Here is a 27,076-nt window from a genome sequence, read left to right as displayed (position 1 = left end):
GTCCCGCATAAGTTTCTTTTTGTCTTCTGCTTTTGCAACAATCACTTATCATTACCCCAGCTCGGAGCAGTGCTCCCTGCAGATGTAGATTCTGTCTAGACTGTACGCAGAACAATACTTTTCACTGTACCTCGGTACGCGTGACAATGAATCTAAATCTAATGTAGGTGTCAGATGGTCACTTGAGTCTTGCCCCTTCTCACTGCAGAACAAACACGGGTAAAAAGAAATGAGTTGGTAGGAAAACTATAATAATAATCGTTACTAGTGCCACGAGTAGGCTTATATTAACAGTGCAATGAAGTTACTGTGAAAGTCCCCTAGTCGCCACTTTCCGGTGTCTGTTTGGGTGCACAGAGGGAGAATTCAGAATGTCCGATTCACAACAAGCACATCTTTCGGGACTTGTGAGAGGAAACCGGAGCACCCGGAGGAAACCCATGCAGACACAGGGAGAACGTGCAGACTCCGCACAGACAGTGACCCAACCGGGAATTAAACCTGGGATCCTGGCGCTGTGAAACAACAATGCTAACCACTATGCTAACATGCCGCCCTCTTCTGCGAGTGGGAAACAGCTAGAAGGGCGGCACGGTGTTAACACTGGAGACTCACTGGAGCGCTAGGAACCCGGGTTCAATTCTGTCCATGTGGGGTTTGCACATTCTCCCCCTGTCTGCGTGGGTTTCCTCCGGGTGCTCCGGTTTCCTCCCACAGTCCAAAGATGTGCAGGTTAGGTGAATTAGCCAAGCCACATTGTCCCTTAGTGCCCAGAGAGGTGCAGGTTCGGTTAAGGGGATAGGACGGGGGACTGGGCCGAGGGAGGGTGCTCTTTCCGAGGATTGGTACAGACTCCTGACCTGTAGGAATTCTATGAATCTAAGGGAGAACATGGAACCGAATGTGGAGTTATAATTCGCACTTTCTTACATCCAAATCAGCAAGTTAAGAAAAGCACCAGTGGTAGAGGCCTGGGACAAGTGTCTCATTAACTCTGGGTTCACATTCGTTCTTTTTTTAAAGAAATTTAGAGCTGACAATTATTTTTTTTTTACCAATTAAGGGGCAATTTAGCGTGGCCAATCCACCTGCCCTGCACATCTTTGGGTTGTGGGGGTGAGACCCACTCAGACATGGGGAGACTGTGCAAACTCCAGACGGACGGTGACCCGGGGCCGGCATCGAACCTGGGACCTCGGCGCCGTGAGGCAGCAGTGCTAATCACTGTGCCACCCTCACATTCGTTCTTAAGCAACGTTGGCCAGACAGGGGAAGATTGCTCCCCATCCAGGTACATCAGAACACCAATATACACTTATGTGCTTCCTCCAGCCCTGTACTTTTACACTTCTGAGGTCGTGCTATCAGATGCTGCCAGCAGAATATGCCAACACAGACTGGCCTCTAATGGTGGAACTCGAGGACTGCAAGAGTTTCATTTTCCCAGAAGCTGAAAACTGGTTTACAATTTCTGCAATATCTTGGGCCAAACTAATGAAAACACTGGAACTATTATAGGCTTTGATGACAATCAGCAAACACAACTTAAGCTAACATTTCCCAACATTGATTCAAATGATCTCTTTCATATTTAAGCAGCAAAGTGTCATTGCTACCTGCCAACTGTCCTCTTAAATCTTTAAAAGGCGGCTGGTGGAATATGCTGCTAATCGTTCATCTGCGGCTCCCCGAGCTTAGAAAACAGGTTTCTCCTGGATGACTCAGTGCGTAACTGCACCACCTAAACCAGCCAAAATAGTGAGGGCTTACAATAAAAATCATACAATAGAGAAACTAAAGAAAGCACATTATTTGAACGAAAGTAATAGGAATTAGGATCAGATGTGGGCAATTCAGCCCTTAGAGCCTGCTCCCCCATTCAATCAGATCATGGCTGATCTCTTCCTGGTCTCAAATCCACCTCCCCACCTCTTCCCCATATCCCTTTAACCTGTTTTAAAATCAGAAATATATCTATCTCCTCCTTGAAACCATTTGATGACTCCAATGCCACTGCACTATGGGACAAATTCACCACCCTCTACGAGAAGTAATTCCTCCTCACCTCAGTTCTAAATCTACCGCCTCTCAGCCTCTCGTTCTAGGTTGCCCCACACGGGGAATATTTGGTCTAAGTTTACTTTATCAATCACTCTTAGTATTTTATATACATCGATCAGATCCCCTCTCATCCTTCTAAACTCCAGCGAGTATAAGCCCAAACTGTTTAATTTCTCCTCAAACATCAACCCTTTAATCCCCGGAATCAATCTGGTGAACCTCCTCTGAACTGCCTCCAATGCCACCACATCCCTCCTCAAATAAGGAGACGGAAACTGGACACAATACTCCAGATGTGGGCTCACCAACACCCCATACAATTGCAACAGCACTTCTCTACTTTTATACTCCAGTGCTTTTGCAATAAACACTAACATTCCAGTTGCCTTTTTAATGACATGCTGTACCTGCATACCAACTTTCTGCGATTCATGAACAAAGACACCCAGATCCCGCTGCCCAGCGACATCTTGAATCCGGTCTCCATTTAGATAATAATTTGCCTTTCTATTTTTTCAGCCAAAATGGATAACCTCACACTTATCTACATTAAACTCCATCTGCCAAATTTTGGCCCAATCTCCTAGCCTATCTATATCCATCTGTACAATCTGTTATCTCCACTTCACTGTCTGCTTTCCCACCTATTTTAGTGTCACCTGCAAATTTTGCTATGTTACACCCTGTCCCTGCTTGCAGATCATTTATATAGATTGTAAACCGTTGAGGTCCAAGGACTGACCCCTGCGGCTCCCCGCTAGTTACAGTTTGCCAGCCAGAGAAGGACCCATTTATCCCGCCTCTCTGCTTTCTGTCAGTCAGCTAATCCTCAATCCGATATAGTGCTCTACCCCAATTCCCTGCAGTCTCGCCTTCTGGATCAGCCTTTTATGTGGCACCTTGTCAAAAGTCTGGAAGTCTAGATATGCCACATCCACAGGTTCCCCATTATCCACCTTGCTGCTTACGTCCTCAAAGAACTCAAGCAAGTTTTTCAAGTCTGACTTGCCCCTCATAAAACCATGCTGACAATGGTGGATTGTCCTTCCAATCAGTCATCTCCTCATTCATGATTGATTCCAGCAACTTCCCCACCAGAGGTCAAGCTAACCGGTCTAGTTTCCTACTTCCTCCCTCTCTCCCTTTTTGAATAGGGGTATCATTAGCGTCATTCCAATTCACCGGGACTCTTCCAGAATCCAGCGAATTCTGAAATATAATAACCAATGAAAACTCCAGAAATTTGCACTCTGGAAGCCATCTTCCCCCCAAACAGCACCTCCATTCTTTAGGAGGCTCCTCAAAATGTACCTCTTTAACCAGCTTTTGGTTATAAATCCCAATTGTTTCTTATGAAGCCTGCTGTCAAATTTTGCTTGATTATGCTCCTGTGGTTTTTTTCTACATTAACCGATTCAGTTCCTCAAACTGAAAACATCTACAGTAGCAAATAACAAGCGTAAGAGTCCTTCCTGTTCTTACCTTTGTTCCCATTTCTTAAATTTTGTTATTTTTGGTCCATGGACCCATAAACGGGATGTGCCTTTAAGCGGAAGAGTCAGTTAAAACAGCCTGCTTGCCAGGACACTGTTCCCAGGTTTTGTATTTTGGAAAGAAGCCAGGCTCCTCGGCACAGAGTGGATCTCATGAAATAGATTTGGAGGGGCTCAGTTCGATTAGAGTATTTTTTTATTTAAAAATTTTTATTTTTTTTTTATTTTAAAAAGAGTACCCAATTCATTTTAGAACATAGAACAGTACAGCACAGAACAGGCCCTTCGGCCCTCGATGTTGTGCCGAACAATGATCACCCTACTTAAACCCACGTAACCCGTATACCCGTAACCCAACAATCCCCCCATTAACCTTACACTACGGGGAATTTAGCATGGCCAATCCACCTAACCCGCACATCTTTGGACTGTGGGAGGAAACCGGAGCACCCGGAGGAAACCCACGCGCACACAGGGAGGACGTGCAGACTCCACACGGACAGTGACCCAGAGCCGGGATCGAACCTGGGACCTCAGCGCCGTGAGGCCGCAGTGCTAACCCACTGCGCCACCGTGCTGCCCTAGTTCGATTAGAGTTAACTGGAAACTGGGGGGTTGGCCAGGGGCACTGTCCGCCTTGACAGTGATCAGTGACTGGTTCTTGTGTGATGCTCTCTGAGAGAAGTTAGCGGAAGTGTTTCGACCTTGAAGTGGAAGGAACACCCTCTCTCTCTCCTGCTGGCTGAAGTGAAAGAACTGCTCTATTGTTCTGAAAGTAGTGAATGCCTGGCTCATCCTTTGCTGTAAACCTGAAGTGGTGGCGAGTCTGCAGAGAAAGTAGACAACGTTGCCAGAGAAAACCATCTCAAGTCGAAAGCCTGAACTTCAGAAAGACATTGACTGGAAGTCATCCTAGTGGATCAGAGATCCTTATCAAGTTATCTTTATGAATATTTTATTTTCCTTTCCCCTCTGTGTTGTTTGTCTGCATGTGTGTGTGTGTGCGTGCGTATGTGTGTGTGCGTATGTGTGTGCAAGTGTAATTAGGAGGGGGGGGGTGTTGGGAAAGGGGTACTAGAAAGTTACATTTCTGTCCGTTAATTATGATATTGTACATAATAAAAGTTCACTTGTGTTTTAAAGTTAAAAACCTGGTGACTGTGGTTTATTGGGCTCAACCTCGGGTATATTCAGTAAAATCTAATTTCACCTCCGGGTGGGGCTGGAATTAACCACGCACCAGCCCAGGGCGCTGTGACACAAGCACGTTCCAAAACAAGGGTAAACTATTCGGAGGATCAGGAGCTAAACAGGGAGACTAGGGAACTTTTATGTCCCCAATTATATTGAGTCATTGTAGTTAGGAACATATGAAGAGGATTCAGCAATCTGGATAAATACCACGGAAAGGAAAAACACTGGCAAGCCTCCAGGGACGAATGAGGGAATGGGACAACTCTTTTCAAGGGACACACATGACTGTGCTGACCGCACATTTTCTGTGCTGCTAGCACGGGGTTCCAATTGTAGTTTTTGTTTAATAGGTTGGCCAGGTTCTTCCAGCCCTGCCACAGCGGACGCAGTGAGCCAGCCAGAGGTCAGCAGGACCGGAAGATCCCACTTGCGGCTGCGGGGACTGGAATATCCCGGCCCATCGTTTTGGCAATATTATTGGTCCTCGAGAAACAAACAGGTGACCTGCTTCTCGGATTCCGATGGCCGAGGGCAAAGGAGCAAGGGGTGACTATTCTACTTGCATTTGATTCCTCGCCATGCAAAAGTAATTGGGCTATGCTTGTCAATTTGTAATGAAGCCGTGGACAAGGAAGCTCCAAGTACTGCATTGCAGCAATGTCAGCATTTATTGCCCATACCTCGCTGCCCTTGAACGGAGTACCTTGCTGGGTCATTTAAGAGTCACTGCGGATCTGGAGTCACATGCAGACCAGACCAAATGAGGATGGCAGATGCTGAAGGACATTGGTTTTTACAACAAATTGACAATGATCTCACGATCATTAGACTTTTAAAAAATCAAATTCAAATTCCATCATCTGCCATGGTGCGATTCTAACCGGGGTTCCAAGGTTAGTGTCCTATGTCTGTGGTCCAGTGACTATATCACGATAACAATGCCTCCCCTTATTTCCAAATGATACTATTGGCTATCCTGTTAATTTAATGATCTTTTAGAATTGTGCCACTGAATATTCCTCAGATTGCTTCAACTGCAGCCAATAATTATGGCAATGGAGACCCAATTTTTCTGAGGTTAATTAGGAGCAGCTTCCGGTCCCGGGACCTGCAATTCTTGTAGAGTCAAAGTCATAGAGTGTCACAGCGCAGCAAGGGACCCTGCGGCACATCACATTAGTCCAGTACCTCACAGAAGAGCAAGGAGTGGAATGCAGCACTGCAAAGTTAGCACTGTTTGTGCGTGGAACCCCACCTGCCCTTTCACCATGCGGATTCTGAAAAACATAGCATTTAAATTGCCTGAATAATCATATTTTAAAATTAATTTAGAGTGCCCAATTCTTTTTTTCCAATTAAGGGTCAATTTAGCGTGGCCAATCCACCTACCCTGCACATCTTTGGGTTGTGGGGGTGAGATCCACGCAGACACGGGCAGAATGTGCAAACTCCACACGGACAGCGATCCGGGGCCGGGATCGAAAGCATGTCCTTGACGCCACGAGGCAGCAGTGCTAACCACTGTGCCAATTGCCCGAATAATAAGCCCCGATTGAGCAAAACCCTCTTTAACGTGTTATGTGACGAGGTAGTGAAAATCTACCACCCCCTTCAGCATTTCAGTTAAGAGTGGAATGTTCCCCACGACTGTGAGAGCCCCTGGCAGTAACATTTGAGAGCTACAGAAAACCGTGGAAATAAAGCAGCTCAATCCAGCTGAAAAATAACTGAATTGCAATAATAGACTGCTGTAGTTTTACTGGGGGAATTCAGGTGAGCAGAATGGTGGAAGGATTCACCAGACAGTCACTGTGTCCTCAATTCCATGTTACAGTCCAGGCAAGTGTCCACTCTTACACAATGTGTTTCCCCTCCAGGAAGGCCAGCGAGATCTTCTGAGAGCAAATGTTAGGGGTTGTTTAGTGGCATGCAATGATGCTCATGCAGCATTCATCATGGCCGATTTCTTTCGGTTTCAAATTGAAATACTGGCCAGCCACCGGATCTGCAAACGTCGATAGGAAGTGGTTGATCAAATCTCAGAAAATCTGATCACCCAGAAAAAAAAACCCCTTCTAAATGCTAAACCGCTACCATTGAGTGGAGCGCTGCAAGTGTGACAATGGTGGAAGGGGCTGCACAGCCAGGCTAATTCAATGCTGGTCAGAGCTTGGCAAGGAGGCTTTTGCAAAGGTCACCAAAAGTCCCTTCCCTGATACACGGGAGGAGAAACCAATGGTAACTTGCCCCCTCAAATCAGTTGCCCACGTGCTTCAGGGCTGAATGGAGACACAGTTTAAAAAAAAAAAATCCATTTAGAGTGTCCGATTCTTTTCTTTCCAATTAAGGGGCAATTTAAGGTGGCCAATACACCTAGCCTACACCCCTTTCAACCCACGCAGACAAGGGGAGAATGTGCAAACTCCACACAGACAGTGACCCGGGTCCTCGGCGCCGTGAGGCAGCAGTGCTAACCACTGGGCCACCGTGCCGCCCTAGAATGGAGACACTGTTCTGACTCTAAAAGATTACGCCAGCTTTCTCAGAAGTACATCCAATTTCGAAACTTCAAAATTTCACATCTGCAAACCCGTCCATATTAATAGTCTCTTGAGGTCATTATTTATTTATTTATTAAAAAAAAATATAAACTTAGGGTACCCAATTCTTTTTCCCAATTAAGGGGCAATTTAGCGTGGCCAATCCACCTAGCCTGCACATCATTGGGTTCATAGCATTTACAGTGCAGAAGGAGGCCATTCGGCCCACAGAAGTCTGCACCATCCCTTACAAAGAGCACCCTCCTGAAGCCCACGTCTCTACCCTATCCCTGTGACCCAGTAACCCCACTTAACTTTTTCGGACACTAAGGGCAATTTAGCGTGGCCAATCCACCTAACCTGCACACAGAGGGGCAGCACGGTAACATGGTGGTTAGCATAAATGCTTCACAGCTCCAGGGCCCCAGGTTCGATTCCTGGCTGGGTCACTGTCTGTGCGGAGTCTGCACGTTCTCCCCGTGTGTGTGTGGGTTTCCTCCGGGTGCTCCGGTTTCCTCCCACAGTCCAAAGATGTGCGGGTTAGGTGGATTGGCCATGGTAAATTGCCCGTAGTGTCCTAATAGTAAGGTTAAGGGGGGGGAGTTGTTGGGTTACGGGTATAGGGTGGATACGTGTGTTTGAGTAGGGTGATCATTGCTCGGCACAACATCGAGGGCCCAAGGGCCTGTTCTGTGCTGTACTGTTCTATGTTCTATCTTTGGGTTGTGGGGGTGAGACCCACGAAGACATGGGGAGAATGTGCAAACTCCACACGGACAGTGGCCGAGGGCCGGGATTCGAACCCGGGTCCTCGGCGTCGTGAGGCAGCAGTGCTAACCACTGTGCCACCAAGCCACCCTCTTGAGGTCACACCTTGTGAAATTTTAATGCTGGGTACCAAATATAAGACAAGGCAAGGTTGGCTACCGAAATGCAAAACCTTGGTTTCCTACCCCCGAGAAGACAGTTTCAGCTGCAAACAGTGTTAACGCAGGCTGGTACTTTGAGAACTATATGTACAAATAGCTACAGGGAGCAGGGGGGGGGGGGCCAGGAGGGATAGGAATATTCTGCCCCAAACACATTAGTTCCTATTTATTTCAAGTTGCCGAGGTGGAGCATCATTTGGCAAACTGTTCACAAACTGTTCAGCGGAGTTTACAGCTTGAAATATAGACAGAAGGAGCCCCAATTTCTATTATACTTAAATCCCACTTTAGCAAAGGGGACCATCTGTGAGCAGAAGCAACATTTGCAGCATTTATTAAAGAATTTTTAAAAGAAGGACACTTTGCCCAGGCCGTGCCACACAGAGAAAGAAAAGCTTGCATCGACATGCCAACCCCAAACCCGACCCAGCAGTGCAAACAATTCCAAATTGATTTAACTCACCATTATCGAATTCATCTGGAATCTGTGGAGAGGAGAGAGAGAGAGAGAAAGAAAATGATCAGTTTCTGCAGCCTGTTTACCAGCAGGTCGGGAGCATTCATAGCACAACACTGTCCTCCCAATTAAGACAGAAATTAATCGCCAAACATATGAATATTCAAATACATCTGTCGATGGATGGGGATGGCAGCTGGCTTCCCAAGCCATCGCCAGCACCCTCACTACAGCTAGAGTCAGGGCTGCTGCTGGCCAGGACTTGATTGGCAGCGCGCAGTGGAAGTCGATCCACATGTACCCCTTTCTGTCCTGAAGGCTTTGAAGCTGTGGGTGGCAACGCGACCAACTCATCCAAGTGGCCACTCTTTGTGTCTGACTGGCTGCCTTGCGGGTTGCTTGTGGGCATGACAAAGCCACGCCAAGTCCTGTTGGCCAAACAAGATCCAAACACTGAATAGCAATTTGGGGTGATCAGCCTTGGCTCATTTTCTCTCCCCCCCCCCTCCCCACCCATCAGCCTTGCAAGCCCAGGGCCAATTTTAATGGCCCATTTGCCGCTGCAGATAAAATTAGCAATCACAGCACAGACATGGATAATAACCCAGCACCTTCTGGTCTTTATGGCGATGTGCATCGGGCAGTTGGCAAACCATCAGGAGCGGTACTCAAGTAACTTAGCTACCACCACCTCCCCATCCAAAAATCATGTTCTCCCCCCCCCCCCCCCACCCCACCTCATAATTCTTCCAACTTCCAATGGCGATGTTTCAATCTATGTCAGCACGCTAAACACCTCGTGTGTTCAACTGCAGGTGCTAATATAGCCCGGCCCTCACCCAAATCTGCTTTTGTGAAGGGCCGTTGGGTTGGAATAATCAGAGGTGCGGAACCTTGTTCCTTGTTTGAGGAAGACAACATCATTCTCGTTCTTCCTCCTCCTCTCTCCGTTGCCACTGCCCTAATTGTGAAGGACAACTTGGGAATGAACAGCTTTTCAAAAACATTCGTTCGCGGGATGTGGGCATCGCTGGCAGGGCTGGCATTTGATGCCCATCCCCGAGGGCATTTGAGAGTCAACCACATTGCTGTGGGTCTGGGGTCACATGTAGGCCAGACCGGGTAAGGACGGCAGATTTCCTTCCCTAAAGGACATTGGTGAACCAGATGGGTTTTTACGACAATCGACAAAGGTTTCATGGTCATCATTAGACTTTCAATTCCAGATTTTTATTTTATTGAATTCAAATTTCACCATCGGAGGCTGGTACGGTTGGCGCAGTGGTTAGCATTGTATTCGAGCACAGTCTGTAACCTCAGGGCCTACCACAAACCCTCCATCACTACCACCCACCCTGCTTCAATGAAGGGTGCCGGAAACCATGGCGGGAGCGGGTGGCAGACAGAGCTGAGTAATGCCACAGCAAACGGAGCAGATCAAAGCTCTACAGTCCTGCCACATCCAGTGGTGAATGGTACTTGAGAATTACTAATCTAGAGGTGGCGGCTCCGTTAACGTCACTTCTTCAATGATGCAGGAGCCCAGCATCTTAGTGCAATAGGTGAGGCTGAAGTGTAGCCATCTTCAGCCAGAAATGCCCAGTGATGTGCCATCTTGGCCTCCCATCTATTGCTCTATATAGAACATTACAGCGCAGTACAGGCCCTCGATGTTGCGCCGATCTGTGAAACCACTCTAAAGTCCCTCTACACCATTCCCTTATCATCCATATGTCTATCCAATGACCATTTGAATGCGTTTAGTGTTGGCGAGTCCACTACTGTTGCAGACTACTGTTGCAGGCAGGGCATTCCACACCCTTACTCCTCTCTGAGTAAAGAACCTACCTCTGACATCTAGAACATAGAACATAGAACAGTACAGCACAGAACAGGCCCTTCGGCCCTCGATGTTGTGCCGAGCAATGATCACCCTACTCAAACCCATGTATCCACCCTATACCCGTAACCCAACAGCTCCCCCCCTTAACCTTATTATTAAGACACTAAGCGCAATTTAGCATGGCCAATCCACCTAACCCGCACATCTTTGGACTGTGGGAGGAAACCGGAGCACCCGGAGGAAACCCACGCACACACGGGGAGGACGTGCAGACTCCGCACAGACAGTGACCCAGCCGGGAATCGAACCTGGGACCCTGGAGCTGTGAAGCATTTATGCTAACCACCATGCTACCGTGCTGCCCCCATCTGTCCTGTATGATATGATATCAAGAAATGGAATACAGCAAAAGACCAAATGATAACATCCAACTGTAGGGATGAGGCCTCGTGCTCCAAACTAGTCACACCCCTAGCAAAGCCATTCCAGTACAGCTACGACACTGGCTGGCGTCCCATCCCTAAAAAAGGACAAGTCTAGTCCAATCCAGTCAATTACTGCCCCATCAGTCGACTCTCCAGTATCAGGAAGATGTATTCGACAATGCTATCAAGCGACACTTACTGCTCACTGATGCTGAATTTGTGTTTCACCAGACGCGCTCAGCTCCAGGTCTCGTTATGCAGCCTTGACCCAAACATGGACAATTCCACAGATGAGATGAGTGACAGCCCTCGACATTAAGGCAGCGTCAAGCGGCGGGAGTAAAATTAAAAAGTGTGGAAACTGGGGAGAATTCTCCCTTGGTAAGGAGTGCTGCCTAGCGCAAAAGAAGGTGCTTGTGTTTGTTAGAGGCCAATCGTTTCAACTGTAGAACATTGCTGTGAGAGTCTCTCAGTGTAATGTCCTATCCCAACCTCTTCAGCTGCTTCAGGAATGTCTTTCCTGCATCATAAGATCAGAAGCGTGGATGTCACTGACAATCGCAGAGTTCAGTACCTCGTACAACTCTTCAGTTACTGAAGATGTCCATGCCCACATAGGGCAAGACCTGGACTACAGATGGCAAGTGCCAGACAATGTCATCTTCAAATAGAGAGGATCGAAGCCCTTGATAGATTATTATCCCCAAATCATCCAGGTACAAGTCAAGGATGTGATGGAGTACTCTCCACTTGTCTGGATGAGCGCAGTCCCAATAACATAAGATGCTTGACACCATCCAGGACAAAGCAGCCCCGCTTGAGCAGCATCCTATCCAAACACCTTAAACATTAATTGGTTCCACAAGCAGCCCTCGGTTGCAGTCGACACGTTAACAGTGCGCTGCGGAAAAGGGGCCAAGACTGGTTAGATGTCACCGCCGGACAAAACCAGACTCTACCATTGAGGAAGACGAGGGCAGCAGATACCTGGGAACCCCACCGCCTGGAGGTTCCCCTCCAAGTCACTCACCGTCCTGACTTGGAAATATATCAGCCATTCCTTCACTGTCACTGGGTCCCTCCCTAACAACACTGTGGGTGTACCTACACCTCAGGGACTACAGCGGTTCAAGAAGGCAGCTCACCACCACCTTCTCAAGAGCAATTAGGGATGGGAAACAAATGTTGGCTTTCCCTGCAATGCACACTCATATCCATGAACCAAAAACATAGTTTTCTTTTGTTTCCGCTTCAAGACTGCCCTGAATCTGCCCCTGAAACCCTCATTACCTCTTTATTACTCTGGGTTCGACCATTCTAACACTCCTGATCTGTCTATTGGGTAATGGAATGTTTCCCGTTTCTGGCCGAAGAATCCTATTGCTGGACTTCCTTTTGAGGTGCTTTCTGCGCACCAGCCATTTTTTTCTTCTGGGGGCAAAGAAAAGGAGGGCAGAGGAAAGTTCGGAGTGTTCCGGTTCCCTCGCTAAACACTGCCAGCACTCCCTGCTCTCATGCCCAGCTTGTGAAACCAGACATGGACAGTATGATTAATGAACTCTCTATAATTATCTGCATACTTACAACATCACATGGGTGCTGAGAATCATAGTCGAAGGGTGAAAGCACATTAAAAACGGCAAGGTTTGGAAATATTAAAGAGGAGTGGCGTTGGAAGGAGGGGATCTTTTATGAAGCAATTTTATGAATTGAGAGAAAGAGAGAAAGCGCAAGAGAGAGCGCGAGAGAGAGAGCATGAGAGCGAGCGCGAGAGAGCGCTTGAGAGTGCGAGAGAGAGAGCACAAGAGAGAGAGCACGAGAGAGAGAGCACGAGAGAGAGAGCACGAGAGAGAGAGCACGAGAGAGAGAGCACGAGAGAGAGAGCATGAGAGAGAGCACGAGAGAGAGCACAAGAGAGAGCGCGAGAGAGCGAGAGAGAGCGCGAGAGAGAGAGCGCGAGAGAGAGAGCGCGAGAGAGAGAGCGCGAGAGAGAGAGAGCGCGAGAGAGAGAGCACGAGAGACAGAGCGTGAGAGACAGTGCAAGAGAGAGAGTGCGAGAGAGCGTGAGAGAGAGAGCAAGCAAGACAGAGAGAGCACGAGAGAGCGTGAGTGAGAGACGAGAGAGAGTGAGTGCACGGGAGTGAGAGAAAGTGATAGAACGAAAGTGAGAGTGAGAAGGGCTCAGGTGGAATAGATAGCACGAACCATATTTCAAAAACAAACAAAATGAAAGTGAGTAGAGTACGAGACAGGAATTTTGCTTCAGGCAATATAGGTAAAGGAGAATTGAAAAGATACGAATTAAACCTGGGACAGAATTAAGAAACATGAGAGCAAAACATGAGAGCAAATAGGACAAGGTTAGGGTGTTTGGCTCAAAGAAGCATTCTTTATACAAATGCATGGGTTTGGCTTTGTGGTACTGGAGAAAGAAGATGTCCTAGAGTGGTCAAGGACAGAATCAATTTGGTTCGAGCGAAGGAACAAAAAAGGTGCAATTACGTTGCTCGGTATGTTCTATGATGTGGAGATGCCGGCGTTGGACTGGGGTGAGCATGGTAAGAAGTCTTACAACACCAGGTTAAAGTCCAACAGGTTTGATTCAAACACAAGCTTTCGGAGCGCAGCTCCTTCCTCAGGTGAATGGCGAGGTATGTTCCAGAAACATTTATGTTCTATAGCAGTGCATCTCAAACTATCTGATGTGGCGTACCGGCAGTTTTCTTTTTCAATGTGCCAGGGACCGGTGAGCGAAACAAGCCAATCCAGGATTACTGTCTCTTTCTTTTCTGGAAACACTCCCAAGTACCGGCAGACGATGGCTCGCGTACCGGTACCACACTTTGAGAAGCACTGTTCTATAGGTCACTAATAATGGGACGGGTGAGCAGTGGTGGTGGGCAACAGAACGTCACAGGCTGCATGTGGCCCACCAGGGTTCTATTTGCAGCCCACCAGACATTTTGTACTTTAAGCTCACTCGCGAAAGTTTTCAATGACCACGCGGCTTGCAATATCAATACTGCAAGCCAGCAGATCCCCCTGCTTGTAATACTGTGGCTCACGGCACAGAGGTAAGTGGTGCTTGTCTGTCGCTCGGGCATCCCTCACTGTCATGGTACTGAGGTTGTTGCCTCCTCGGATGGATCCTTTCCTGATGTGTCCCAATTCTCAATCTATTAACAAACGGCTTCTGGCGTGTAAAGTGTAAATGTAAATATTCCTTTTGTTTGTACCATTTGAAGCTGACAACAATTCAGAAGTATGTTTGGTAACTCGATATGAAATACCCGGCAGGTATTTAGTCTTATTCACGGGGTTATATGCATACGCCCTGATTTCAATGCTAAAGGCCCAATGAGATGAAGGAGGGCCTCTCATGGTCCACTCACTGGCCCAGATTGCCCATCACTGATGTAGAGGAATGGCACGGTAACACAGTGGTTAGCACTGTTGATGGACGACACGGTAACACAGTGGTTAGCACTGTTGATGGGTGGCACGGTAGCACAGTGGTTAGCACAGTTGATAGACGGCACGGTAGCACAGTGGTTAGCACAGTTGATAGACGGCACGGTAACACAGTGGTTAGCACTGTTGATGGACGACACGGTAACACATTGGTTAGCACTGTTGATGGACGACACGGTAACACAGTGGTTAGCACTGTTGATGGGTGGCACGGTAGCACTGTGGTTAGCACTGTTGATGGACGACATGGTAACAGTGGTTAGCACTGTTGATGGGTGGCACGGTAGCACAGTGGTTAGCACTGTTGATGGATGGCATGGTAGCACAGTGGTTAGCACTGTTGAAGGACGTCATGGTAACAGTGGTTGGCACTGTTGATGGGTGGCACGGTAGCACAGTGGTTAGCACTGTTGAAGGACGGCACGGTAACACAGTGGTTAGCACTGTTGATGGGTGGCATGGTAGCACAGTGGTTAGCATTGTTGAAGGACGGCACGGTAACACAGTGGTTAGCACTGTTGATGGGCGGCATGGTAGCACAGTGGTTAGCACTGTTGATGGGTGGCACGGTAGCACAGTGGTTAGCACTGTTGATGGGTGGTAAGGTAGCACAGTGGTTAGCACTGTTGATGGGTGGCACGGTAGCACAGTGGTTAGCACTACTGATGGGCGGCACGGTAGCACAGTTGCTTCACAGTGCCAGGGTCCCGGGTTCAACTCCCGGCTTGGGTCACTGTCAGTGCGGAGTCTGCACGTTCTCCCCGTGTCTGCGTGGGTTTCCTCCGGGTGCTCCGGTTTCTTCCCACAAGTCCCGAAAGACGTGCTTGTTGGGTGGATTGGACATTCTGAATTCGCCCTCCGTGACCCCGAACAGGCGCCGGAATGTGGCGACTAGGGTATTTCACAGCAACCTCATTGCACTGTTACTGTAAGTCTACTTGTAACACTAATAAAGATTATCATCAGCTAAATATGGACTGGGATAGTGGAGTGTAAAGGGCAAGAATTCAGAGTGTAGTTCTTTTGACTTACCCAATTACTTAACCCGTGACTGTCCCACCAAGAGATATACACACTAGAATCCGAAGACATTTAACTCGTAACTAAATTGAATTGCTGATTCCTTGTTAGAAAGCCAGCTTGCCTCAGAACAATCTCCAACCGTCCCAAATATTTCACACTTGTGAAAACAAAAGGTTAATTATTTCCAAACTTTTTCCTGGACCATTACGTCACAAGAAACTGTATTATAAACACTTAAAAATGCACACTAGGTTGGTTCTGAGTTCAGCTAGGGACATCACCATGAGCCATCACCGAGAATGGGCAAATCGCCTGTGGAGGTGCTGACCGCAGACCAGCGGATATGTCACTTTACAAACTGCGGGGTGTAGTGTCGGGGAGAAATGAGGTTCATGGACATTGTAACTGGAGAATTGAAGTGGCAGTGTGGCAATTTTGCTACTGTCCTCGAAATGAAATTCCACAATTCTGTCCATTACCTTGACCATAAATGAGTGGCCTTCCATTTGTTCCTCCGCCTCCCTGTTTTGAAGGTGGACGTGCAAAGCAGGACGGTATGCACCCTCAGAAGGAAAGAGGCATTGGGACTGAATGGGTGGAGGAGTCTCAGATTTGATAGGAAAGCAAGGGGGGAATGCCAGGGTTTTCAAGCACGTGGGTAATTCTTCAGTGTGGTGGTTGACTGGGGGGGGGGGTAGGGGTCCCAAGGTTCCGCCCCTCGTGTCAGCAACAACTTGGTATTTGTACAACTCCTTTAATGTTTAAATAAATGCCCCCAGGCGCTTCGCAAGAGCTTTATGAAACGAAATTGGACATTGGGCCACAAAGATAATCCTGAGGACAAACGACTAAAAGCTTCAAAGAGGCAGTCTTAAGAAGCATCTCAAAGGAAGCTGAGGAAGGGAAAGATTCAGGGAGGCCATCCCAGAGCTCAGGCAGCCGCCCGCAGGCACGGCCACTCTCCGGGAATGCTCAAGAAACCAGAATTTGGTGACAGCAGAAGCGCTGTGGCTCTGGAGGAGGTGACAGAGCCAGGGGAGGGGAGGCCAGGAAGGATTTGAAAACACACAAGAATTTTACAATCAAGGCGTTGCTTGATTGGGTGGAGAGGGCATTCCTTCTTGTGGGAGGATCTACAACTAGGTGAGGCGGGGGGGGGGGGGGAGGAGGCACTGTTTAAAAATAAGGGGTTGACCATTTAAGAGATATGGGGAATTCCTTTCATTCCGAGGGCAGTGAATCTTTGGAACATCCTTCCTGCCATGGTAGATGACGTATTCACAGCTCCAGGGCCCCAGGTTCGATTCCCGGTTTGGGTCACTGTCTGTGCGGAGTCTGCACGTTCTCCCCGTGTCTGCGTGGGTTTCCTCCGGGTGCTCCGGTTTCTTCCCACACTCCGAAGATGTGCAGGTTAGGTGGATTGGCCATGCTAAATTGCCCTTGGTGTACAAAATTGCCCTTAGTGTCGGGTGGAGTTACTGGGTTATGGGGATAGGGTGGAGGTGTGGGCTTGGGTAGGGTGTTCTTTCCAAGAGCCGGTGCAGACTCGATGGGCCGAATGACCTCCTTCTGCATTGTAGATTCTATGATCTTAGTAAAGAGTGAAGCAGGCGCGAGCGATTGAGTGGCCTACTCCTGCACTTAATTTATATGTGACCCAATATAGGCCAGTGAGCACAGGGCTGGACAGAACTCATCACCTCAGGAAAGGGGAAAATAATTGAGAGGTAGAGGCAGAATGCGATGAATAAGTGGTACCTGTCTGTTATCACTTTAAATAACGCAGTGGAAGAGGAAGAATGGGACATCTGTTTACAGTTTTTCTTTTCCTGCAGGCTTTAATAGTCTTTTTACGAGGTTATCATCTTCGGATGAAGCGAGTTGCCTCCTTCTGCCAAGGTTAAATTGGCAAAGTATGACTCTTGTGCAGAAAACGTCAGGATGTGATCGTTAGATAATGTGGTTAAAACAACTGCGGTTTTTCAATAATGTGGTTAAGCGAGCTGCGACAAGGACAAAGTAATTAAACATTTGACAAACTTAAAACATAGTGTGTCTGACATCGCTTGCTGAAAGAACAATTACGTAGCATTGTGGTTTACAATGTGTTGAAGTTTAAGGAACCAGTCATTCTGTTGGTCTAACCATATGGATCAATGCAATGCGGTTTCATGTCTTGTAAAAGGCCTCAAAATTGTCATACTAGGAAATAATTTGAAACGTTTTGCAGAATTGCGACTTTTGAAATCTTTATAATAATCATAATCTTTATTATTGTCACAAGTAGGCTTACATTAACACTGCAATGAAGTTACTGTGAAAAGCCCATAGTCGCCACATTCCGGCACCTGTTTGGGTACACAGAGGGAGAATTCAGAATGTCCAATTCACCCAACAAGCACGTCTTTCGGGACTTGAGGGAGGAAACTGGAGCACCCGGAGGAAACCCACGCAGACACGGGGAGAACGTGCAGACTCCGCACAGACAGTGACCCAAGCTGGGAATCGAACCTGGGACCCTGGCGCTGTGAAGCAACAGTGCTAACCACTGTGCACTGTGCGACCAGATCAGGGAAAACAGGTGAGGGTCTGCGGACAGAAACGTAAAGCGATTGCGACATCAGACACAACCAATCATGTGAGAGAGATTGGGATATGCCCGTCACAGGGTAACTCACCAGAAAAGAGGATAAACGATGTGGCGCTTTGAGACACTAGTGCATATTGACAGACGAATTGCCCACCTAACCTAAAATCTTCTACACTTCCGGGGTCCGTATCCCTCTATTCCATCCTATTCACGTATTTGTCAAGATGCCCCTTAAACGTCACTATTGTCCCTGCTTCCACCACCTCCTCCGGCAGCGAGTTCCAGGCACCCACTACCCTCTGTGTAAAAAACTTCCCTCACACATCTCTTAAACTTTGCCCCTCGCACCTTAAACCGATGTCCCCTAGTAATTGACTCTGGGGGAAAAAGCTTCTGACTATCCACTCTGTCCATGCCCCTCATAACTTTGTAGACTTCTATCAGGTCGCCCCTCAACCTCCGTCGTTGCAGTGAGAACAAACCGAGTTTATCCAACTTCTCCTCATAGTGATCTAATAATTATTTAAAACATTACTTACACCCCCCCCCCCCCGGGCTGCCAATTCCTCATCGGGTCATGGGCTGACAAGTACCATACTGTTACTTTTTCCCCCAGCTGTAATAGTGATACTGGACTTGAGGCCAATCCTATCCTCACCTGACATTCACACATGGAATTTCCCCCGTGGGGGGCAGCTGTAAACAGGAGTGGGAAGCCTGGCTTATTCCGCCAACTAATCTAGCAATGCTGAATTATTGGACCCCCTGCTGAGATAATGAACTCAGCAACGATTAAGGATTGAGCCAGAGGATTCCTTGCTTTACAAGGATTGGTTACCCGCTGCCCAAGCCAGCTGAGGAGCTCTTAAAATTGACTTCTGTTTTAGCAGCCTAAAACAAATCCAACTCCATCTACAAGTTTGCTGATTTGACCATAGTGGGTCGGATCTCTAATAACGACGAGTCAGTGTACAAGAGGGAGATAGAGAACTGAGTGGAGTGGTGCAGTGACAACAATCTCTCCCTCAATGCCAGCAAAACTAAAGAGCTGGTCATTGACCTCAGGAAGCAAAGTACTGTACACACCCCTGTCTGCATCAACGGGACCGAGATGGAGATGGTTAGCAGTTTCAAATTCCTTGGGGTGCACATCACCAAAAATCTGTCCTGGTCCACCCACGTCGACGCTACCACCAAGAAAGCACAACAGCGCCTATACTTCCTCAGGAAGCTAAGGAAATTCGGCACGTCCACACTAACTCTTACCAACTTTTATAGATGCACCATAGAAAGCATCCTATCGGGCTGCATCACAGCCTGGTATGGCAGCTGCTCGGCCTAAGACCGTAAGAAACTTCAGAGAGCCGTGAACACCGCCCAGTCCGTCACACGAACCTGCCTCCCATCCATTGACTCCATTTACACCTCCCGCTGCCTGGGGTAAGCGGGCAGCATAATCAAAGATCCCTCCCACCCGGCTTACTCACTCTTCCAACTTCTTCCATCAGGCAGGAGATACAAAAGTCTGAGAACGCGCAGAGTCACAAGCAGCTTCTTCCCTGCTGTTATCAAACTCCTCTTATGGACTGACCTGATTAATACTACACTCCTATATGCTTCACCGGATGCCTTTGTCTGGGTATTTACATTGTGTACCTTGTGTTGCCCTATTATATATTTTGTTTTCTTTTCATGCACTAAATGATCTGTTTAAGTTGCACGCAGAAAAATACTTTTCCATGTACCTCGGTACACATGACAATCGACAAATCCAACATACGTACAAATTAGGAGCAGGCGAAGGCCATTCAGCCCCAAGCCTGCTCCGCCATTCAGTAAGATCATGGCTGATCTGGCCTCAACGCCACATTCGGCCCACCCTCGATATCTCTTTGACTCCCTTCTTAAATCAAGGATCTACCTCCTCTGCCTTAAAATATTCAATGACCCTGCCCCCAACACTGTCTGGGAAACAGTGTTGCAACGGCTAATGACTCTCCTGAGAGAAAGCATTTCTGCTCACCTCAGACTTAAATGTGAGACTCTTTGTTTTTAAACGGAGTCCCCCAGGTCCAGTATCTCCTTGAAGGGGAAGCATCCTTTCTGCCTTTCTGAGATTGTTGACAGCCAACTTCAGTGGAGAGTTTTAATCCTACAGTCATAAAAGAATGAATTCTCATGATTAAGAGTATTGACAGGCAGGGCGGCACAGTGGCTAGCATTGCTGCCTCACAGCGCCGAGGTCCCAGGTTCGATCCAGGCTCTGGGTCACTGTCCGTGTGGAGTTTGCACATTCGCCCCGTGTCTGCGTGGGTTTCACCCCCACAACCCAAAGGTGTGCAGAGTAGGTGGATTGGCCCACGCTAAATTGTCCCTTAATTGGAAAAAAAATGAATTGGGTGCTCTAAATTTAAAAGAGTATTGACAGGCAGAGGGATCTGGGTGTACAGGCTCACAGGAAGTGGCAACGCAGGCGGAGAAGGTAGTCAAGAAGGCATAGGACATGCTTTCCTTCATCAGCCGGGGCATTGAGTATAAAAATTGACAAGTCATGCTGCAGCTGTATAGAACCTTAGTTAGGCCACACTTGGAATATAGTGCTCAATACTGGTCGTCACACTACCAGAAGGATGTGGAGGCTTTAAAGAGGGGGCAGAAGAGGTTTACCAGGATGTTGCCTGGTATGGAGGGCATTAGCTATGAGGAGAGGTTGGATAAACTCGATTTGTTCTCACTGGAACGACGGAGGTTGAGGGGCGACCTGATTGAGGTCTACAATATTATGAGGGACATAGACAGAGTGGATAATCAGAAGCTATTCCTCAGGGTGGAAGAGTCAATTACTAGGGGTCTAGGGTTTAAGGTGCGAGGGGCAAGGTTTAGAGGAGATGTGTGAGGGAAGATTTTTCCAAAGAGGGTAGTGGGTGCCTGGAACTCGCTGCCGGAGGAGGTGGTGGAAGCAGGTACGATGGTGACGTTTAAGGGGCATCTTGACAAATACATGAATAGGATGGGAAGAGAGGGATACGGACCCCGGAAGTGTAGAAGGTTTTAGGTTAGATGGGCAGCATGGTCGGCACAGGCTTGGAGGGTTGAAGGGCCTGTTCCTGTGCTATACTTTCTTTGTTGTAGTATGCATTTTAAAATCACTCAAATATTTAAAGTTAAAAGTATGGCCCATTTCCTCACCCAAATTAGAGCCACAACAAAGAAATCCTAAGATCTGCCACCCCATCACAATCCCAATGCAGGTAGTGTCTAAAATCCAGGGGACATTTTTATAAGCCACAGGCATACATTGGAATTCTTACAAAATGAGTAAAATAAATGACCAGCTTGTTTGGTAGACAAGTTATCGCCTTATCGCACTGGTCTTCTCCCATGCTCCAACTTTGTCCCCACTTGCTTCAGCTTGGTTTGATCTGCCTGACCCAACCAGTAAAAACTGGCAAGATCCAAAATCCTGCAGGAACTCTGCCCCAAGAGTGGCTGTTTTGAGACTCTACACCTGGATCACAATGAGTACTGCACAAAAAGCACAGGTAAAGGGAAGGCAAAGTTGCCAGGGTCCCAGGTGATCTTGGGCTGCTTTCCCCTTTGGGGTGGGGGGGAGCTGACTGGTGGTGATTTAACTGGAGGGTCACCACATCTCAGGCGAGAGGCAAGGTTGAGAAGGCGGGGCCTTGATGAATAACCTCAGCCGGTACGGGGATCAAACCCCCGCTGCTGGCCTCACTCTGCATCACGAACCAGCTGTCCAGCCGACTGAGCTAAACTGGCCCCCAAAAAGTCCAGGAGTAGACTCGATTGGCAATGAAGCGGTTAGCACTGCTGCCTCACAGCGCCAGGGACCCAGGTTCGATTCCGACCCTGGACAACTATGTGGAGTTTGCACGTTCTCCCCCTGTCTGTGAGAGTTTCCTCTGGGTGCTCTGGTTTCCTCCCACAGTCCAAAGATGTGTGGGTTAGGTGGATTGGCCATGATAAACTGCCCTTAGGATGGGGTTGCAGGAATAGGACGGAGGATTGGGCCGAGGTAGTGTGGTCGTTCAACGGGTTTGGTGTAGACTTGATGGGCCGAATGGCCTCCTTCTGCATTGCAGGGATTCTATGATTAGAAACATGAAGACTTTCCCTGGGAAACAAACATTCAGCAGTATTTTAGTTACCACTTGTACTGAAATAGAATCATGGTCAGCATTGCTGGATGAGAGAGACATGTTGGGGAAAACCTACACAATGACATTCCGACTTGATGAAATTCAATCCATCCCTCTATAAAGTTTTAAACCACAACAGACAGCTTTGTCAAAAAATCTGTGCTTTAGGCACAAGTTTCCAATCAGCACCATAAACTGCTGAATGGGAATGGTTCTTCAGGAGAGTGCTAAGCACACGGGAGGGAATCCGGGTTCCCACAAATCCAGGCTATCAGGCTCCCAAACAAGGCGGCTGATACATAACGGGTAGTCTCTGATACCTGAACAATATGAGGTACAAGAGCTTGGCTGTCCATGCCGATAACGGTTTCCATTGATATGCTGTTAGTGATGTGCAAGAATTCTCTCCCATGTGGCAACTGCAGCTATTTTACATCGCCAAACCAGATACAGTAGTCCCCCGTTATACCGCGGTTCGCGATATACGGCGGGGGTGCTTATGGACCCCAACTTTTTTCGTGGGCTCAACCCACACTTTAGTCTGTGAGGGAACTTGGGAGGTTTTGGTCCAAAAAGGCTGAATTCCAAGCCATCCCAGCCTGAGACTTGAAAGCGCAGAAAAAGCAATCAACATTGTCTAAGTCGGAAACCATGCAGTTGTGATGAAAAACGCCTAAGAACAAGAAAGACAGGATTGTTAAGCACCCTACCTTGCAATGGTGGTCCTCAACCTAGGATGCCCCGCTGGATGCGGAGCGTCACCTTCCTGTGCTGTAGTTCAGGACTCCCGCCAAAGGAGACACAGTCCTAGTGACCAGCACCAGCGACAACACTTTCCTGGCAAGAGTCGGCATCACTCCCCCATACCGGAGACTCCCAACCTGCGAGATGGACGCGTAGGTACCCGGATAAATCGGCAAACCAGGCACCAGTGGGTAAGCCTGCCCAATGATCATCTCAGGGGGAGGACACATTTTGTGGACGAGTCTCAGTCTTTCAAAATTTCCGTAGGCTTCCGCGGCTCGGATGCATCGAGGGTGGCTGTCTTGGACCCCAACACCCGCGGTATAACGGGGAACTACTGTAGTATATTGCAAAGCCTTCAAATGAAAATGGTATTGCAGCTATTTGAAGATATATTCTGAATGTCAACCAGATAATATTGTGCGAGACCAGTAAAGCAATTGCATGGATGTTAATAATGATGATCTGTACCAGGGCCCCATCCCACGGGGCACTGGCCTGTACCGGGGTCCCTACTCCTGGCACTAGCCTGTACCCGGGCACATCCCACCGGGCACCAACCCATGCTGGGGCTCCGTTCCACTGGGGCACCAGTCCGTACCGGGTACCGGTCCCTACTGGGATACCTTTCCATGAGGAACTCTCATACTGGAGTACAGTTGGATGGGTGCCAATTTTTTGGTAGCTCACCCAAATGGGCATCCCTTTAGATGGCCTGCAAGCAACTATCTGATTAGCTACTCCCATGTAAAGTCGTCACAAAGGCAATTTACTGGAGAATGACTGATGCCATTGGAATAACGGGCAAGAATGAGTTGGGACCTTTGGGAGAGGAGGAACAAACAGGTAAAGCAGATTTTGAACAATGAATGTCATGATTCTGGATTCCCGTGCCATCTTTCAAGTATTGCGTCTACCCGAATTAAACCAACTTGTAATTCAATGGTGGAACACTCGGTTTAAACTTCTTGGTTCAGATGGGATCCACCGTGGCCATGCATTTAATGGCAATGCAATGGAGCGGAATCTGGATATAATAAAACTCAAGGACATGGAAGGTCTTGATTGTGCTGGTACCATGACAACAGAGATGGGGGCTTTTTTCTGCAACCATTGGGACTATTGTCCCCGATGAGGGGGAAGGAAATGGACCGTTGGTTTGAGACAAGGAAGAGGGTCAGAGTGAAGGGGTGAAGATTATGGGCGAAGACTTGGCGATAGCGAGTAGCTTCAAATATCTGGGTCAACGGTGGCAGAAGACGGAAGCATGGGCACAGAAATTAATTCGTGGATTAGCTCTGGTTGGAGCAATCGGTACAAGTGCGGTGGAATGTTGTGTGATAAGAAAAGTACCACATAAACTGAAAGGAGGAACCTACAAGATAATCATGAAGCCCTCTGCTAATGAGATGTGAATGCTGAGATTGATATGAGGAGTAAAGAGTCGGGGTCAGGAACCAGCATGGCAGGGGCTCAGTGAAGATTGTGGAAGTGTGGAAGAAGGTAGCTGAGAAAGGATTGAAATGGGATGGACATCTGCTGTGGAGAAAGAGGCTGCGTAGCGAGGTGAGTGATGCATATGGGGTTGCCAGGAAGAAGGGGAATTTCTACGGCCAGATGGAAAGAGGTGGTGGTGAGAGGTTGGAGGAGGAATGGGTGACTGAACGAAGGAGATGGAGAAGTGCGATCGACCAGCATTGTGATGGCCCTAAATAAGCTGAAATAAGGGCAGCAGGGTAGCAGGGCAGCATGGTAGCATGGTGGTTAGCATAAATGCTTCACAGCTCCAGGGTCCCAGGTTCGATTCCCGGCTGGGTCACTGTCTGTGTGGAGTCTGCACGTCCTCCCCCTGTGTGCGTGGGTTTCCTCCGGGTGCTCCGGTTTCCTCCCACAGTCCAAAGATGTGCGGGTTAGGTGGATTGGCCATGCTAAATTGCCCGTAGTGTCCTAATAAAAGTAAGGTTAAGGGGGGGTTGTTGGGTTACGGGTATAGGGTGGATACGTGGGTTTGAGTAGGGTGATCATGGCTCGGCACAACATTGAGGGCCGAAGGGCCTGTTCTGTGCTGTACTGTTCTATGTTCTAAGATGATGAGGAAGAATGAAAAGTGCTATTTCTTCGCACTGTGTGTTCAAGGCACGCAGAAAATAATAGAATACAGGACAGAAGAGACCCTTCAGCCCATCGAGTCTGCACCAACGCATGAAAACACTTGACCTGCCCACCTAATCCTCTTTTCCAGCACTTGATCCATAGCCTTGAATGTTAAGACGTGCCCAGTGCTCATCCAGGTACTTTTTCAAGGATGTGAGGCAATCCGCCTCTCCCACCCTCCCAGGCAGTGCGTTCCAGACCGTCACCTACCTCTAGGCAGAAAAGCTTTTCCTCAAACTCCTCCCCAAACCACCTGCCCCTCACCTTGAACTTGTGTCCCCTCCTAACTGCCCCTTCAACTATGCGGAACAGCTGCTCCCTATCCACGCCCCTCAATCTTGTTCACCTCGATCAAGTCGCCCCTCAGTCTTCTCTGCTCCAGAGAAACCAACCCAAGCCTATCCAACCTCTCTTCATCACTTAAACGTTCCATCCCAGGCAACATCCTGGTGAATCGCCTCGACACCCCCTCCAGTTCAATCACATCCTTCCTAAAATGTGACATTTTGCACTGGGGTATTAGGCGTGACGGGGTGGTAACACGCTACTGGGAGGTGGTGAGAGCAGGTATGATAGAGGCATTTAAGGGGCATCCAGACAAATATATGAATAGGGTGGGAATGGAAGGATACAGACTCCGTAAGTGCATACGGTTTTAGGTACCGTGGTTGGCGCAGGCCTGGAGGGCCGAAGGATCTGTTCCTGTGCCGAATTGTTCTTTTATCAATCCCAGGGTGGTGCATAAACCCACATCTGGTCCCAAGTAGGGGTGGAGGTTGAAGCTTAGGAAGCAGGGAGGGGACAGGGCGAGGAGGAAGTCAACAAGAGTGACTCCCCTTGTCCTTGAGGCTGTTACTAGCAAACACGTCTTTGTGGAAGGCAGGAATGAACTGAATACACAATGCCCTGTGCGGTCAAGCGTGCTGCCACACAATATCAAGGCCCACATAAAATAGGCACTTCCATGAGATTATAGAGGGACCACGCTGAGCAAGAGTCAGCAAAGGTGGGGAGGAAAATGAGGGCCGAGGAGCACCAAACTGGCTTCACAGCTTTGAAAACGTAAGGCCTACAAGCTGGTCATTTTCATAGTTCCACCTACGTGAAGCTTTGATGCAAAGCCTGTGCTACATATGAAAGGCAGAGCATCACTCACTCAGGCAAATACAGGTTCAAAGTGGGGAATGTGTTCGCATCACCTTGTAAGGAGTGTGCTTCAGTCACACACACACACTTGGCTCTTCAGCTCTGCTCATTTCCAATGCATTATGATGAGACTACAGAGTTTCCCAGGGAGACTCGAAAGGTGAAGATTCTCACAGTCACCAGCGTGGCAGCTAACCTGTAAAATTTACTGCGTACAAATGAGCTTAAGCAGGTCATTAAGGGAGCACCTTCACACATCGATGTTAAGAGTCTTTGGTCAGCGCTTAATACAGGCCCAATTATGAAAGGGGGAGGGGTGTGGGAAACAGAAGAGCAGCGGGAGACAAAGAAAGGAAGTTACTCATCACTGATCTGAACTACTTCAATGAGTCTCATTTGTAAGTACAGAATCCCAATTTGGAATTTCTTTCATCCACAAAGAACATATGATCGAAGGGTTTTTTTTTGATTTTTCCAATAAAGGTGCGGCTTACTGTGGCCAATCCACCGACCCTGCACATCTTTGGGTTGCGGGGGCGAGACCCACACAGACACGGGGAGAATGTGTAAAGTCCACAGTGACCTGGGGCCCGGACCGAACCCGGGTCCTCGGTGCCTGAAGCAGAAGTGCTAACCACTGTGCCGCCGTGCCATGATCGAAGGTTACAGGTTAGGGGCAGCACGGTAGCATGGTGGTTAGCATAAATGCTTCCCAGCTACAGGGTCCCAGGTTCGATTCCTGGCTGGGTCACTGTCTGTGCGGAGTCTGCACGTCCTCCCCGTGTGTGCGTGGGTTTCCTCCGGGTGCTCCGGTTTCCTCCCACAGTCCAAAGATGTGCGGGTTAG

General features: G+C 48.3%; 1 protein-coding gene across 3 annotated transcripts in view; it reads right to left on the bottom strand.

The window, feature by feature from the left end:
• timm50 (translocase of inner mitochondrial membrane 50 homolog (S. cerevisiae)) overlaps positions 1-27,076 on the bottom strand; it is a 152,206-nt gene that overhangs the window by 63,867 nt on the left and 61,263 nt on the right. For all 3 annotated transcript variants that reach the window (XM_038786194.1, XM_038786195.1, XM_038786196.1), the window contains exon 3: positions 8,681-8,702. In XM_038786194.1, the coding sequence (XP_038642122.1) occupies positions 8,681-8,702 (22 nt within the window). The remainder of the gene's footprint in view (positions 1-8,680; positions 8,703-27,076) is intronic.

This window comes from Scyliorhinus canicula, chromosome 27, assembly GCF_902713615.1.
Source record: "Scyliorhinus canicula chromosome 27, sScyCan1.1, whole genome shotgun sequence".
Lineage (NCBI taxonomy): Eukaryota > Metazoa > Chordata > Chondrichthyes > Carcharhiniformes > Scyliorhinidae > Scyliorhinus > Scyliorhinus canicula.
This window is presented reverse-complemented; position numbering and strand designations above follow the sequence as displayed.